Source organism: Budorcas taxicolor, chromosome 11 (assembly GCF_023091745.1).
Source record: "Budorcas taxicolor isolate Tak-1 chromosome 11, Takin1.1, whole genome shotgun sequence".
In the NCBI taxonomy this organism is placed as follows: domain Eukaryota; kingdom Metazoa; phylum Chordata; class Mammalia; order Artiodactyla; family Bovidae; genus Budorcas; species Budorcas taxicolor.
Window position 1 is genome coordinate 132,025,129 of NC_068920.1, and position 16,052 is coordinate 132,041,180.

Genomic DNA, 16,052 nt, shown 5'->3' on the forward strand with positions numbered 1-16,052 from the left:
GCCGGAGCTGAGGGCGCGAATCTAGTCAGGGGCTCCCTCACCCCTTCCCCTGTGTACTCCTGTCGACCCATGAACACATAGTAGAGCAGACGGCTTGTTTAGTTTTTGTTTTTGTTTTTTTAGAAAAACCAAGTGTCTTTATTCCTGAATAGTTTAGTATGGCAGTGGGGGCCGGAGCCCCCTCGAGAGAGCCCTGGAGCCGAGGGACTCGGCCTGGAGGCCAGCTGGGGGAGCAGAGGGTGCCAGGATGGGCCCCTCCGCAGTCCGGGTCCTGCAGGGACGGCGATCAGGCCAACGGTCTGGACGAGGGGACCCCAGAGTTCCCGACTCGGTGCACTCCAACCATGGGGAGGACGCCACTCGGCTTGGGGCGCTTTTGCTGCGGCTCCCTGGGGGTCGGCGCCGCGTCCCAGGCGCGACCCCGGGCAGCCCGGCCCCTGGCTGGCTGTTTGGCTGCGTAGACACTTCGGGCCGGTGGGACCCGGTCCCCCCCCCACCCCCGCTCTTCCCCACCCCGCCGTCTACGCCTGTTCGAGCTCCAGGTCTTCGTAGAGCAGGGCTCCGCTGAAAATGGTGAGCGGTTCCTCCGAGTGCGCCAGCTGCCCCATGACCAGGTCGATGCAGACCGTGTCCCCGACCTGCAGCGGCAGGATGAGGCTGAACACGCCTAGGGCGCCCGGGCTGGGCTGGCTCTCGGCCACCGGCTTATTCTCCAGGCCCTCGGGCTCGTAGCCACCGGAGTCTATGCGAGCCACGCCCAGGTTGGAGCGGGACAGCACGGCCTCCACCTTCTCGTGCCGGTGCCCCGTGAGCACCGCGCTCAGCAAGTAGCGCCCTGCCAGTGGCGCTGTGAACACGCCTGGGGACAAGAGTGACAGTGAGGAGGGGAATAGGTGGCAGGGCCCGGGAAGGCGTCCGGGAGCCCTTCCAGAACTGTACTACGGAGGGACCCTCTGGGTCTTTTCTACCTCTGCTACCAGGACCTGAGCTCCACAGACGGCAGGGGAGTCGGTGTTTTTGTTCATTACCGCATCCCCAGCACTTGAGGAGTGCCTGGGCAATAGCAGGACCCCAGAAAGAGCTGTGGAAGGATAGGCTCTTCCCCTCCCCACCCACCCCTCAATCCAAGTTGTGGTGAGAAGGGATAAATGAAGGAGAGAACAGGGTTTTCCTAAACCAGAGAAAGGATCCAGCTTGTCTGAAAGGGAAAGAATGGGGACATATCACCGCACAGCCTCCCCGATCCCCCCAGTGCCCAGCTGCCTGCTTCCAGGCTCACCAGTCTCTGGATCGTAGTAGCCCCCATCGTTGAGCAGGACTCTGTCGAAGGGCACCGTGCCTGGTTCAGACCGGGGCAAGCTCAGGGCAGCTGAAAAGGCTACCCGGGGCACGGAGGCTGCTGGTGCCCCCTCGGGTCCTGGGGTGGGGGGAGGGTGTCAGAGTGGATGCTCAGTGCAGCCCCCTTATTCTCCACCCCCCAGGGCTGCCTGAGGCCCTCCATCCTCCAAATCCTGGTTCGGGTCCCCTCCCGCCAGCACTGAATGAGGGGAACTTACCCTGTTCACCTTGGGGACCTGTGGGGAGAGAAAAGGGAGCAGTGAGAACTAGGACAGCTCTCGCTGAGTCACTCAGCAAACACCTGCTTTCCCACTGTGCCAGGTGCTATGCAGTCCCCCAAAGCAGAAATGGGGAGGACAGATGGGATCTATTTTTTTCAACTTTGTAGGCTCAGCCAGTCTTCAACACAGCAGGGAGGCCACCCACAGTCAACTGGCCAGCACACTGACTATCCTATCTCCTAGTTACTTTCCTAGTCAATGTCAGCCATGTAGGAGCCCCAGTTCCTCACCCTTTTCCCCCTTCTCTGTCAAGTTCAGAGTAGAATGTCAAGCCCAGGGCTGCCCAGGGGATGGCAGCCCTGGCTGCAGCAAGTTTCTCAGCCCACTCACCTGGTGGCCCCATAGGCCCTTTTTGTCCATCCTTGCCTGGAGGTCCTGGAGGCCCAGGAGGGCCAGGGGGTCCCTGCATCCCAGGAGGCCCTGGTGGCCCAGCCTCACCTGCAGGCCCTATGGTGACAAAACTGGGTTGAAGGAGAGCCATAAAAACGAGTTTCCAAAAGACAGAGAAGGTGGTGGATCCAGGGACAGGGTGATGGGGCCCCTTGCTGCCCATGCTGGGTATCTAGGCAGCAGAGCAGCACCCCACCTCCACCCACAGGCCTGTCTGAGCCATCAAGGAGGGTGGGGAGCTGGGACCTTGGGTCATCTCTTGTGGACAAGCCAAGCCTTGGGACAGCGATGGTTATGCAATTCATGCAGAGCAAGGTAAAGAGCAAGTAAACGAGGTTAAGGCTAGGCTGTTGTAGGGTCAGGGGAGGGGAAAGAAAAGACTTGAAAAAGGTCCTACCCCCCTCCCCACCCCCGCATGCCTCCTCTTGCCCGCTCACCGGTGAGGTCCTTCAGGCTGAACTGGTGAAGCTGGTCCTCCAGCAGCAGCAGGGAGCTATTAAGGGCACCCAGCCGCTTGCCCAGCCCGGCCTGCCCCTCTAGCAGCTTCTCCAGCAAGGCTGCCTGTGTCTGGCTGGTGCTGTTGGTTTCCCGTAGCCCAGCCCAGAGCCCAGCCACATGTCTGGAAAGGCCTTCACGCAGGCCCTGCAGTCCCCCGGCCACCGTGTCCAGCCGCTCACAGACTCCCTCCAGGCGGCCCAATCGCCCCTCTAGGCTGGGGCACTGGCCGGCCTGTGCCTGTCCCTCCTCCAGGCCTCGGAAGCGCTCCTCACTCTCTGTGGCGTGCTCTGTGGCCTCCTGTTGCAGTCTATTGATCTCAGAGATGATGCGGTCCTTGGTGGCTCCCAGGTCAGCCAGATCAGCACCCTGGCCCTCCACGGTGGTCTGCAGCTCATGCAGCGAGTCATTGAGGGAGCTGAAGGTGAGAATGACCTCAGAGAGCTCTCCTTGCAGGGCCTGGAGGGCTGAGCCTGAGCTGCCCCCGAACACACTGAAGCCATCCAGCGGCCCACGGCTCGGTCCCCCGACCCCAGGGCCGGCCCCAGGGCCCCGGGGGGGTAACAGCGGGCAGGAGCAGCGCTCCACGCCATCCCGCAGGCGGCCGAGTTCCTCTTGTACACCTCCGCAGGCGCCACAATCCTCCTCCCCACGGGCCTGCAACAGCCCCTCCAGTTGGCCCAGCCGTGCAGCTGTGAGATTCAGCTGCAGTGCAAACTCTGCAGCCGTCTCGCCCAGGGCATCGATGCGACCATGGAGCAGGCCCACCGCCCCTTGCAGTTGCTCCAGCGCGGCCTGCTGGGCCTCCCCAGCTGCTCCCAGCTTGTGCAGGTCTGAGCCCACCAGCCTCAGCTGCCCCTCATTGTCCAGCACCCTGCGCTCCAGGGCACTGAGGATCTCCCTGCCCTGGGAGTCCTGCTCCCCAGGGGCCCCAGAGCAGAGCTGCCCACATGCCTGCACTGCCCCTGCCACCTGCTCTTCCAGCTGACTCAGCCGCCCCCCTAGCTCTCCGCTCACATTGGTCAGCCGCCCCTCCAGCTTCTCTAGTTTGCCCCGGGCAGCAGGTAGCCAGTGGCCCAGCCCCCCAGGACGCCCCGGCCAGCCCTCCTCCTGTTCCTCCGAGGGGCCCAAGGTAGAGTTGAACCGGTCCTCCAGGCGGGAGAGGCGGGATGCTAAGCTGGTGTAGCCTGGCGGGTGGCCCCCCTGCCCAGATGCTCCTCCCAGGTGGGTGCCTCGCCGCCCGCTCAGCACTGTCACCGAGCCAGCCACAACGTCCAGCCTCCTCTCCAGCTCGGCCAGTTGCCGGCCCAGCTCTGGAGGGCAGCATTCCTGAGGGGCCCAGCGGCCCAGGGCCTGCCCCGAGAGGTGACGCTGCCGCTCCTCCACGGAGGCCAGTAGCTTCTCCAGCGCTCGAAGCCGCTCCCTGTCTTGCTGCTGTTGCCGTCGAAAGCCATCCAGCCCTGCCAGGCACACGGAGCACGACTCCTGCAGCCGCTGCTCCAGCTCCCGCAGCAGCTCCTCACTGTGGCCAGGAGGGGCCGGGGTGGGGTCCGGAGCCCTGCTGCTGCCGCCGCCGCTGTGATGGTTGTTCAGATGGCCCAGCTCCTGGTCATGGGTGGAGACGCGGTTGTCCAGGAGCTGCAGCTGCTGCTGGATCTCACTGAGGGTTTCGTGCACACCCGGGCGGGCTGCTGCATCTGCCGGCTGTTGCCTCCCGTTAAAGGCCGTCTCCACGGCCCTCTGGACGTCTTCGGTCAGGCGCCCGCTCAGTCCCTGCAGGACACCCCGAAGGCCCTGAAGCTCCTTTGTCAGGCTCTGCACCTGCTCTTCCAGCTGCTGGACCTTCTCGGACTCCCCAGGACCTGGCAGAGAAGGGGAGGGATAAGGCTGAGGGGCTGGTCCTTACCTCCTAGGGACCTTCTCTCCCCAGCTCCAGCGAAAGGGCAGAGTCCCAGCTGATTTGGCCATTCCTTAGCTGGGTGACCTGGGCAAGAAAAGATGGAAGGAAAGAGAAAGCAAAACAAAACCCCCAAAAAGAAAAGATGGAAAGAAACTCCATTCACTGAATGCCTCTAAGTCAAATATGCACCATGGCTCCTTCCCCTTTACAACTGCATTGCACAAATACCATTGTGTGTTTAGTCGCTCAGTCATGTCTAACTCTTTGCGACCCCATGGACTGTAGCTCGCCAGACTACTCTGCATGGGATTCTCCAGGCAAGAATACTGGAGTGGGTTGCCATTTCCTCCTCCTCATTCCTTCCTTCCCAAACCAGGAATCAAACCCAGGTCTCCCTCCTTGCAGGCAGATTCTTTACCATCTGAGCCACCAGGGAAGCCCATTAGCTTTTCCCATTTGATAGACTGGGAGATAGAGGACCAGAGAGGTTAATTAACTAGGCCATGGATTACAAGTTTAATATGGTTCTATCATCCAGAATGCCTCCTAACTTTATGGAAACTGTTTCTGCAGCTGAAAAAAAGGAACTGACAATACATCGCTTCCGCAGGGTGAGTGAAATGTGAATGTGGGAGGCCCCTCTCCACACCACCACAGGGACAAACACAACTCTGAGGCAAGCTGCAGGGGATCTGGCTGGGTGTTGGAAGAGTCAGCCAGCAGTTCCTGTTTCCATAATTACAGCACGGCTATCTCCCTGGCAGGCAACACAACACATCTGCAGTGCTGGGCAACGGGGACTGCTGCATTCTGGGACCTGCAGTCTCTAGAGGCCACTGGGGCACCTGGGACCTGTAGTCAGCTGCAGTGCATGCTAGGACTTGTAGTCCCAAGTGTCTATCCCCTTGGACCAAGCTTGTCCAAGGAATTCCCCGTTCCTCCCACAGCTGTTCCCAACTAGGAAGTATCTCGGCCACACGTGGGCGTGTGCGAGCACATTCTCTTTCTCTGCCTTCCTTTTCTCTGGGTCTCACTCAATCTCTCTTCTCTCACACACTCACACACACGTACACACAACCCCCACACAGACATTCTCTCGGTCTCTTGCTCTCAAGTGTGGAAAGGGACCTCAGGGATCTCATTAACCATCTTTTGTTCTGTGCACTCCTCCACCCCTCGGCCCCCAGCCCTGACCTGGAGCAGGGGTCTCCCCATAGCAGCCTGGCTCCATGCTTTTCCCCAGCATTGTCCCCATTCCTCTCCCCAGCAACTCCCATACTCACCTTCCCCTCCCAGTCCACTCAGATGGCTGCCCGCACTGGAGCCGGAGAGGTTGGGGCGGGCGGGCTGGGGCTGGGGCCGGGGCCGCGGGGTGGTGGGTGCGGAGCCCAGCGCCGGGGCAGGGCCCTCTGCACAGTCATCGCCCCCGTACCCCTGGCAGCACCTCCATTCCATATCTGTCACCGTTTTGTAGGCCACGCGGTAGCGAGGGCGGAGGAAGCTGCGGTACCTGGGAGAGGCAGAGGGAGGCCCCTTACTCCTCCTGCACCATCAGTGATGCTGGCCCCTGTCCTCAGAGATGGGCCGCTGTTCGTGGGCTAGGACTGTCCCTCAGGCTGGGTCCCCCTTACTGGCCAGCATGTGGCCTTGCTCAGTTGACAGTTGTCAGCCAGTTGGCCGAAGGCCAAATCCCTGTTCTTCCTCCCCTTGTTCTGTGCTGGAGCTTTGAACTCCTCTCCTTGAATGTGGCCAGGCCCAGAAGACACATTCCCAAGGCTGGCAGGGTGGTCCAAGTGAGTGTGCCCTCAGTATCCCACCAGCCAAAGAGTTGCCTCAGCATCTCCTCAAATGGCTCTCAGCGAAGCCCCTGGTCCTGCCCCTGGCTACCTGCTTTGTACAAATCCCCCAGGTTGGCAGCCCTGGCCCCGCCCCCACCAAGTACCCATCCTCACATGATGCTGCGGGAACACTGGGGCTGGCCCCAGCCACAGGGCTGGTAGTCGGGCTTGACGAAGGTCTCCACTCCATCCTCAAGGACACAGCTCACTGTCCGGGTCACCACATAGGCACACCAGTTCCTGCAGGCACAATCCCACCTGGGTCTCAGGGCCAGAGACACACACTCCGTGGGGAGGCCTAGGGGCTACCAGAGGGGCTGAGGGAGGGTCACAAGATGAAGGGCCTCTGGGGACCAGGGGGAGCTAGGGCTTTGGCAGGGACAGCTCCTCACCCCACCCCACCCCCCACGCCTTCCCGTGTAGTAGGAGGCAATAAAGACTTTTCAAGATGGGAACAGGAGGCCCAGAAAGCAAAACCACAACTACGGGATGTTGATCCTCATGGCTGGGCTGCCTGGGGAGCGTCTGAATTCACGCATTCATTCATGTCCCTTTCTGTCTCAACCCCCAGCTTGGTGTGGCCTGTGTGAGCTGGCTGGCCAGGTTCCCTGGTGATCCCCTGGCTTCTCCTCACCCTTCAGGGGAGTGGTCAGAGCAGGCAGGGGTCCAGCTCAGGGTTAAGGAGAGAATAAGCCATTGATGAGCCCTGCCCGCCCTGGGGCTTTCAGTTCTACACTCTTGGCCCCCCGCTCCCCCACCCTTGACCGGCCTCCACTCCGTGTCCGCTGGAGAAAGGAAAGGAGCAGAGAAGTGGTGTGGGAAGCGTGGGTTTCTGCATGGGGCTGAGGGGGCCCTAGCATGGGATGAAAGGTCTGCCGAGACTCCCAGGCTGGTGTGGGCCGGCAGTGACAGGAAGGCCTGGCCCGTGGCTCTCAGGATAGCTTCCCTGGGCACCTAACGTGGAAGTGATTCCTGCTGAGGTTAGATGCGGTAGGGGGGTGCCTATCTACTTCAGGGGGCCCTGAAGGAAGGCGGGCATGTGAAGAGCCACCTGGTGGCTGGGTTTCCTCTTACCCCTTCCTTTGCCCTAGTGGACAGCTCAGAAGAACGTACCCGGGGCAGGGGCCAGGACACCCACCCTCCCACCTACCTCCAGCCTTGGGCTGAGACCCAGACTCCTACCTGTGGCGGCTGGCAGGTCGGGGGGCACTCTGGGCCTGGGTGCCCCCAGAGCTGAGCGCCCCGCCACTCCCAGTGTAGAGGCTGTAGCCGCGAGGCGGGTAGCTGGCTGCCCCCACGGCGGTGGTCAGCAGGCAGCAGAGGCAGCAGCTCCAGAGGGTTCCGGGGGCCATGGTGGGGGCGCTCTGGGCGGCCCTCAGAGGCACATCCTGGCCTGACCACTGGCGCCTCTGCCTGGAGCGAGGGTGGGGGGGATGCCGCTGCTCTGAGGGACAGCAGGTCCCGTCCCCAGCTTCCTGCCGGCAGCCCCCAGCCACACACCTCCTCCTTGGCTGCCTGGCCTGACCCCTCTCCCCCTCCTCTTTCCTCCTTAGGCTCCTGTCTGTCCCTCCTTCGATTCCTTCCGCTCTCCTCTTCTCCACTTCTGAGGGGAGTTTGTTCTCTGTGCCCCCCCTACACACAGCCCAGCCTCCTGCGCCTGGTCCCTGGCCCTCTCAGATGCTGCCTCCTGGGCCTCCACCCCCTCGCTCCATCTGGCCCTCCTCTGGTCTCCGCTGTTGGTTTTCCCCAGTGACCAGATCCTGGGGGTGACAGGGCTTTGCCCCTGTGGCTGCTCAGAGGCGCAAGAGTGGCTGTGGGGCGGGCCCTGGCCTCCCGCCTCTCTCTCCCTCACTCCCCTCCCTTCCCCCCCTGTCTGGCTGGCGGTCCAGCCTCCCCCTTCCTCCCCCCACCTCTCCAACCATCGTGCGCCACATCTGCTTCTTGTTAACTCCGGGAAAGAGAGAGAGAAAAAAAAAGGAAAAACAGAGAAATGTGGAGTTGCCGCCGGGCTTGGGGCCAGCCTCTCAGACAGGCCACATGGAGCGGAGCCGGGGCCAGAGCTGGGGAGGAGGCCCAGGGCTGGTCACTTAGACAGGGAACGGGAGCTGGAACCACAGCTCTCCTGGGGCCAGGGCAGGACCCCCCCCCCCCCCCGCTCCCGGGAGAGGAGCCCTAGGAGAGGTGGAGAGGAGAGCCGTAAAAGGGAGAATGAACTTGCAGGGGCTCAGCAGAACCGCCACTCACCATCTAGTCCAGCTGCCTCCTTTTATAGATGTGACAACTGAGGCCCAGAGTGGGAAAGTAACTTGTCCAAGGTAACACCGCAAATCAAGAGCATAGCTCAGATTAGAATCTAAATAGTACCCAGGTCAGTAGCTTGGGAGGAAAGAGGAGGAGAGGAGCAAAAGCTACTGGACCAGGGAGCAAAATGAGGACTCCACTGAGGCTGGCAGGAAATTCAGAGAAGCCAGAGGAAGAAAGGAGTCCAGCAATGGAGAGCAACTTCTGTCAAGCATGGAGAGGACATGGGCAGGAGGAGAAAGACTTCATTCTCCAAAGGCCAAGTGATCATGGGCGTCAGGCTTGTCTTGGTGAAAGCCATGAGTGGGGGAGGGGAGGCAGGGAGATGAGTTGGGCCCTATCTGTTTAGCCTAAAGGAAGTCACTCCCTACCCCAGAGCCAAGTCTGATAGCCTCTGAGGCAGGCAAGGAAGTTGACTCAACCACCAGCCTGTCTGGTAGGCTCCTCGTGAGATGTCCGAATCTGTCAGCTGGCCCCCCTCACCATCTGGCCCTCAGCATTGGGTTCTGTCCAGGTCTCCCTGCGTGGTGGGCCACTTGGGAGACAGGCAGAAGTACTAAACTGAAATCAGGCGAGAGTGCGGGGTGTGGGCGCTGACGAGGTGCCCAGGGAGCAAAGGCCCACGAAGGACTCAGTAAGGAGCAGCTGGTCCTGTTGGTGGACAGGACACAAGAGAGAATGAACACAGGCTGGACGGACAGAAGGCCAGGGGGCCAGACAGATGGATGCTGCGCTCCGGTTAAGAGGAGGAGAAAGACAGCTGACTGCTGCGGGGAGTCAGAGAAGAGCTGTTGGAAGAAAGAGAACCTGATCCATGTTGGAGGGAAAAGTGAACCAGAGACAAGGGGAGGGGAGAGACTTCAGGTTGGCAAAAGCGGTCTGTCTCAGTTTCCTCATCTGTAACATGGGAATCATAGTACTCTCCTCCTTCTTCGTTTTGTGATGATTCAGTTAATCCATGTAAAGCATTTGGAATAGTGCCTGACATGTGGTAAATGCTACATAAGTGTTAGCTCTTCTCTGTGTCAGAAAATCAATTGTGGAAAAAATCAGAGAGAGCCTCAGAAGACTGGTTAAGAGCTTGGGTTATAAGTTTTTAGTATGGGGGTGAATACGGACACAGAAAGAAGATATTCTCAGCAAGAGCAATGGACTGGGTGTGAGAGCACAAGAAAGCAGGTTCCGGCTTCTCCTCTACATAGTGTTATCACTTTGAAAGAATCCCCTGACTCCACTGTTGGGTCTGTTGTCTGTCTGTCATCTCAGGTCCCTTCCAAATTCTACGTTGCAAAGTGATGCCAACCTGGGAGAGCAGGCTGTGGCTGCTTGGTGAGTGCCTGGGGGATGAGGGGCCAGATGAAGGAAGAAGATTCCAAGGTTTGAGCCAGGATGGGAAAGTTGAGAAGAGGAGCTGGTTTGAAGGGAAGAAAGATGATCTTAGTTTGGGCATTCCAAGTTTAAGAGGAGAGTAACCAGTGATCTTCCCAGTGGTCATGTATGGTTGTGAGAGCTGGACTGTAATGAAGGCAGAACACCAAAGAATTGATGCCTTTGAACTGTGGTGCTGTGGTTAGGCAGCCCACTCCAGTACTCTTGCCTGGAAAATCCTATGGACAGAGGAGCCTGATGGGCTGCAGTCCAAGGGGTCGCTAAGAGTTGGACACAACTGAGCGACTTCACTTTCACTTTTTATTTTCATGCACTGGAGAAGGAAATGGCAACCCACTCCAGTGTTCTTGCCTGTAGAATCCCAGGGATGGGGGAGCCTGGTGGGCTGCCGTCTATGGGGTTGCACAGAGTCGGACACGACTGAAGTGACTTAGCAGCAGCAGCAACTGTGGTGCTGAAGACTCCTGAAAGTACCTTGGATAGCAAGGAGATCAAACCAGTCAATCTTAAGGGAGATCAACCCTGAATAGTCAATGGAAGGACTGATGCTGAAGCTGAAGCTCCAGTATTTTGGTCATCTGATGTGAACAGACAACTCATTGGAAAAGTCCCTGATGCTGGGAAAGATCGAGGGCAGGAGGAGAAGGGGGCTTCAGAGGATGAGATGGCTGGCCAGCATCACCGATGCAATGAACATGAACTTAAGCAAACTCCGGGGGTGAGGGACAGGGAGGCCTGGCATGCTGCAGTCCATTGGATCGCAAAGAGTCAGACATGACTGGGCAACTGAACAACAACAACACATCTTGATGGAAATAAACATCCAAAGGAGATGGTTAGCAAAGTGGGTCTTGATTCTGAGAATCATTTGCAGGGCAATAGTTGGAAGCTATGAGAATGGGTAGGGCTTCCCAGGTGGTGCTGGTGGTAAAGAACCCATCTGCCAATGCAAGAGACATAAGAGACACGGTTCGATCCCAGGGTGGGGAAGATCCCCTAGAGGAGGGCATGGCAACCCTCCAATATTCTTGCCTGGAGAATCTCATGGACAGAGGAGCCTGGTGTGCTACAGTCCAAAAGGTTGCAAAGAGTTGGACATGACTGAAGAGACTTAGCGCATACATGAGAATGGGTGCCACCATGTCAATGTGACTCTGAATGATGCGCCCCTGGGGTCCTATGGCCCAGAATATGATCCTGAGGACTGGCAGAAATGTTGCCAAAAAGACATGATGGTGAAAGCAAACACAGGAACCATTAGAAATGGAAATCTGTGGATGTTCCTTAGAGGTGAGGGGCTCAAACCTAGGGAGACTTGAAGGAAATGATCTTGGAAGGTCCTGATTTCAAAGTCGCTTTCCCTGGAAGGCTGCGGCTTTGTCCCTGGTCTCTGCATAAGTTCTAGACCCTGACTCTGGCCCCGGTAGGAAGCCAACTTGCTTCCCCTCCAGCAGCCTCTGGCAACCTGAAGTCAGCCTAGCCATCTCATCACCACCCAGTTGTCACCCATTCCTTTGACTGACCCCTCAAGTTAAAAAATCTGTTGTATCCTAAGTGTGTCAAGTTAAAAATGCTGGCTATGAGATATAATGGCAGTAGGTTGCATTTTGTTTAGTCCTGTAATTAGGAGCCAAAATCTAGGGACTGACATGAATGTTTATGAGATCTCAAAGAAATCAGTGGCTCCGGGTTCACTGCCGGCTGTGGGGGGAGACAATTCCTGGGTTCACTGGGGAGGCCTGAGGTGTTGGACAAGCAGGCTGCACTGGAGACTAAGTTTTCAGGGAAGGCAGTGGCGGCAGCAGTGGTATTGATAGGCAGCCATAAATTTCCAGAGACTGGCAAGAGAATTCTTGAGACCAAAAAAGGCTAAGCGTCCCTGGGGCAGTAGGACAAGGTCTATTTTATAACCACTCCAAGATAGGAAATTGCCAAAGGTCTAGTGCCAATAGGAAATCTTGGCTACAGCAGGGGACTAACTCATTCAGTCAACCATCACTGACAGCAGTGAGCTCCTACATCGGGGCCAGGACAAACAGGGGCATGGGCAGTAAGGAGCGTTTTATGGCTACCGCCCTCTGTCCGAAGGCTGAATAGTGGGAGGAAAAAAGGGGGAATAATATGAACCAGGCCTTGGGTCATACAAATCCAGAGGGGAATTCCAGCTTGTGGGGACTCTTAGGCAAAGGTCCATTCCAGCACAAATACACACACCTTTTCCTTCCAATCCTTCCCACAGGTGTCATATTTAGGAGCCAACCTCCCTGGACTCAGAACCCAGTCCCCTTTTCCAGGTCTTGTTGCTTTTTTTCACTCCTGAGCCTAATCCTGACCATGAGTTCTTGAAAATGTCACATTAATCACAGAGACTAAGCTCCACATTGCCCCACTCTTTGCCCCCTACCCCAATCCTCTCTCTCCCCTAATGCCCCCCAGGATAAGGCTTCACCTGACTCACTTCCCTCATGCTTTTTCACCCAAGATTTTTTCAGGATTTGTTAGTCCCTAGCTTAGTCCTCGGAGAAGGCAATGACACCCCACTCCAGTACTTTTGCCTGGAAAATTCCATGGACGGAGGAACCTGGTAGGCTGCAGTCCATGGGGTCGCTAGAGTTGGACACGACTGAGCGACTTCACTTTCACCCATTGGAGAAGAAAATGGCAACCCACTCCAGAGTTCTTGCCTGGAGAATCCCAGGGATGGGGAAGCCTGGTGGGCTGCCGTCTATGGGGTTGCACAGAGTTGGACACGACTGAAGCAACTTAGCAGCAGCAGTAGCAGCAGCTTAGTCCTAGGCTTCCCAGGTGGTGCTAGCGGTAAAGAACCTACCTGTCAATGCAGGAGACATAAGAGATGCGGGTTTGATCCCTGGGTCAGGAAGATCTCCTGGAGGAGGGCATGGCAACCCACTCCAGTATTCTTGCCTGGAGAATCCTATGGACAGAGGAGCCTGGTGGGTGACTGTCCATAGCGTCTCAAACAGGGAGAAGGCAATGGCACCCCACTCCAGTACTCTTGCCTGGAGAATCCCATGGATGGAGGAGCCTGGTGGGCTGCAGTCCATGGAGTCTCAAAGAGTCGGACACGACTGAGCGACTTCACTTTCACTTTTCACTTTCATGCATTGGAGAAGGAAATGGCACCCCACTCCAGTACTCTTGCCTGGGAAATCCCATGGATGGAGGAGCCTGGTGGGCTGCAGTCCATGGAGTAGCCAAGAGTCAGACACGACTGAAGCGACTTAGCAGCAAAGTGACTTAGGACGCATGCACAGCTTAGTCCTAGAGACCATTCTTATTTTATTTATGTAGTTTTGGCTGCACTGGATCTTTGTTGCTGCACTCGGGCTTTCTCTAGTTGTGGTGAGCAGGGGCTACTCTTTGCTGTGGTATGAAGGTTTCTCGTTGTGGTGGCTTCTTAAGGTTGTGGAGCACAGGTTCTAGGTGTGCGGGCTTCAGTAGTTGCAGCACATGGGCTCAGTAACTGCGGCACACAGGCTTAGTTGCCCTGCAGCATGTGAAATGTTACCAGACCAGGGACTGAACCCGTGTCCCCTGCACGGGCAGGCAGATTCTTAACCAATGGACCACCAGGGAAGTCCCTGGAGACCAGTTTTAACTTGGTTAAAAAGCTCCTCCAGGCACTAGGCCAAGCGACCCATGCAAGGCTGATTAAGACTCGCTGAACTAGGCACAGGAAGTTCTGGGAGGTGAAGGACATTTCTGGATGATTCTAAAAAACAAATCCTATTCCGCTTGTCCCTGACCCTACGCCAATCTATTGAGTCCACTATCTGACAGGGAGTATGGAACAGAGGAGCAGGAATCAGGGGACACTGTCTTTAGCCATTTGTAGAAATTTGGTCAAATCAATTACCTTCTGGGCTCCAGTTTCCTGCCTCATAAAATGACCTTGAAGGCCCCCTTCAGCTCCAGAGGGGAGTTTACTTTGCACCCGGGTCAGCTGGTTTTTTAGGAGAGCCTTGAGAAGTTGAAGCACTTCCAAGGTCTTCCCTCGTGTTCTTTACAGTCTAGAAAGTGTACTTTCTAGGATCTAGCTCTGTTTCAACAGTAGATCTAAATGTTTGGCTGCACTTGGATCTGCTTTAAGTTTCCAGGAGATGCAAAGCATAACATGAGTAATCCCTTAAGACCCAGACCCTCATTCTCCCAGAGCAGAGCTGGGAACAGACTGCTCACTGAAGGACACTTGAGGGAGTGAGTACACGGCTGGGGTTTCACTTTGTTATGTGCAGGGAACATGGGCTTGGGATTCTAAATAGGAAACTTCTGGGAAATACTGGGTGGGGGCTGGGTGATGAGGTAGGGGAGGCCGGGGAACTACAGACCGCTAAAGGCAGAGACCGAGTTTAGGAGTCACTGGGCTGGAGCATGGAGGACAAACTGCTGATGGTCACAAGTCAGGGAAGCCCACTCCCGGCTAGTGAGTGCACCCTTCGCTCACTGTGCACACAGGGAGCAGTCAGCCCCCTCACCCAGCTATTCCAGCCCCATAGCAGCTCCTGTAGTTTTCTTTGGCTCAGAGAACCAGAGGCGTCCCCTGAGCCCTGGCCCCCCTCTACCGCAAAGCAACTGGCTTCCATTACCCCTGACAGCTCCAGAGCAACAGCCCAGCCCCCGGCCCCAGCCTGGCTTAGTGCCGTTCCCTTTTATGGTGAAGCTGAGGGAAAGCAAGAAGTGAGGGGGAGTAGGTTTGGGCTGGGCAGAGGGTTGTAAAGCCCCGGGCTGCCTCTCCCCTCAGGAGAGACCCTCGGACATCTGCCCACTGTCATCTTTTCTTCTCCTCGGTGGCCCACTCTGCTTACCACCCACACGACCCCTTTTGCCGCTCCCAGCCCTTCCTCCTTTCCCCCCTCCCTGACATCCGGGGGGTGATTTCCCACTTGGCCCAAGTCCCACGGCTTGGGTTTTGATTGCAGGAGGGTCCGCCCTATTTCCGACGCCCACCTCTTGGGGTGGGATGGAGGGAGGGAGTCCGACTAAGGGAGGCACCGGTCAGATCACAGGCATGATCGTTCTTTTTGGCGTATGTCGGGCAGTAAGGCTGGCGCGCCAAGGAGAGGGACCCGGCCGCCCCACTCCAGTCCCCATTCTATACCGCCTTCTCATCCCTCTCCCCCCCGCCCGGGCCAGGGAGGGGGCCCTGAGGGCAGGGCGCAAAGGAAGCACCTGGCCGGGCCGGGAAGCGAAGGATGGGCAGCAGCGAGGGGGCCCGGGACAGGAGAGTGGCGGGGGTGGGGTGGGGAGGGAAACCGTCTAGGCTCAAGCCGAGCTCCTTGCCCGGCCCGGCCGCCGCACCCTCACTCTAGCCCACTCCTTAGCTCCAGCGAGGTTGCCCTAGGGCCGCTAACCTCGTTCCGGGAAGCGCCAGCTGCAATCAGCTGCGCCGCGCGGCGTCTGGAGTGCGCGTCCGCCCCGCGACCCACACGACGGCCCCTCCCTCTTTGGCCCGACCCAAGACCCCGCCCCTCGCGAGAGCGCCGCGGGAGCAGGCGAGACGCTGAGGCTAGAGAGCCTTACCGGCCGAGCCTCATACCCGGAAATGCCTGGTTTGGAGCCGAATTGGCGCTGCAGACTTCCGGTCCAGGTTTACTACAAGCTAGTCCCTAGACCGCGTCGGAGCCGAGCCCTGCTGATCAGGTAAGAAGCAGGCAGGCTCGATCCCCGACCCATAGGCGGTGACTGGACCAGGGCGGGGGCCAAGGACGGGTCCTGGTTTGGGCGAGGAGTGCGCTGGCCCGCGGCTCAGGCCCTCCTCTTCTCCTCAGCATGATCACGGACGTGCAGCTCGCCATCTTCGCCAACATGCTGGGCGTGTCGCTCTTCCTGCTTGTCGTTCTCTATCACTACGTGGCTGTCAACAATCCCAAGAAGCAGGAATGAGAGTGGCGCTTTTTCTGCCCCAGGTAACGGTCCGGGGCTGTAGCGCCTAGCCCCTGGAGAGTGAGCGGGAAGGCCGCGCCAGGGCCTGCAGGGTTCCAGACTTCAAATCGGAACGTGTTGGGCCAAGCGTGATACAGTCCAGAAATGGGCCCCTTTATCCGCACGAAGTAGCGAGTGCCCAGCCCCCTTCCCCCTTAAACTGCTCCTTGCTAGAAC

The 16,052-nt window shown here is 58.0% G+C and overlaps 1 protein-coding gene across 1 annotated transcript; it reads right to left on the bottom strand.

Annotated features, from left to right (window-relative positions):
* Positions 1-521: 521 nt before the first annotated feature.
* EMILIN1 (elastin microfibril interfacer 1) lies at positions 522-8,017 on the bottom strand. The gene is made up of 8 exons (XM_052648542.1): positions 7,425-8,017; positions 6,357-6,482; positions 5,688-5,914; positions 2,447-4,366; positions 1,950-2,066; positions 1,557-1,574; positions 1,280-1,417; positions 522-859 (listed from the first exon to the last, which is right to left on the bottom strand). Exons 1-8 carry the CDS (start codon positions 7,592-7,594, stop codon positions 522-524), a joined length of 3,054 nt encoding a protein of 1,017 aa, XP_052504502.1. The 5' UTR covers positions 7,595-8,017.
* Between the last annotated feature and the right edge of the window lie 8,035 nt (positions 8,018-16,052).

What these genes read in the sequence shown, in the direction of transcription:
- EMILIN1 (XM_052648542.1), bottom strand. Translation starts at nt 7,594, where the DNA reads ATGGCCCCCGGAACCCTCTGGAGCTGCTGCCTCTGCTGCCTGCTGACC. An exon ending in CAGTGTTCCCGCAGCATCAT is followed by an intron (nt 5,915 to 6,356) that starts GTGAGGATGGGT and finishes TGCCTCTCCCAG; the next exon opens with GTACCGCAGCTTCCTCCGCC. An exon ending in CTACTACGATCCAGAGACTG is followed by an intron (nt 860 to 1,279) that starts GTGAGCCTGGAA and finishes TCTTGTCCCCAG; the next exon opens with GCGTGTTCACAGCGCCACTG.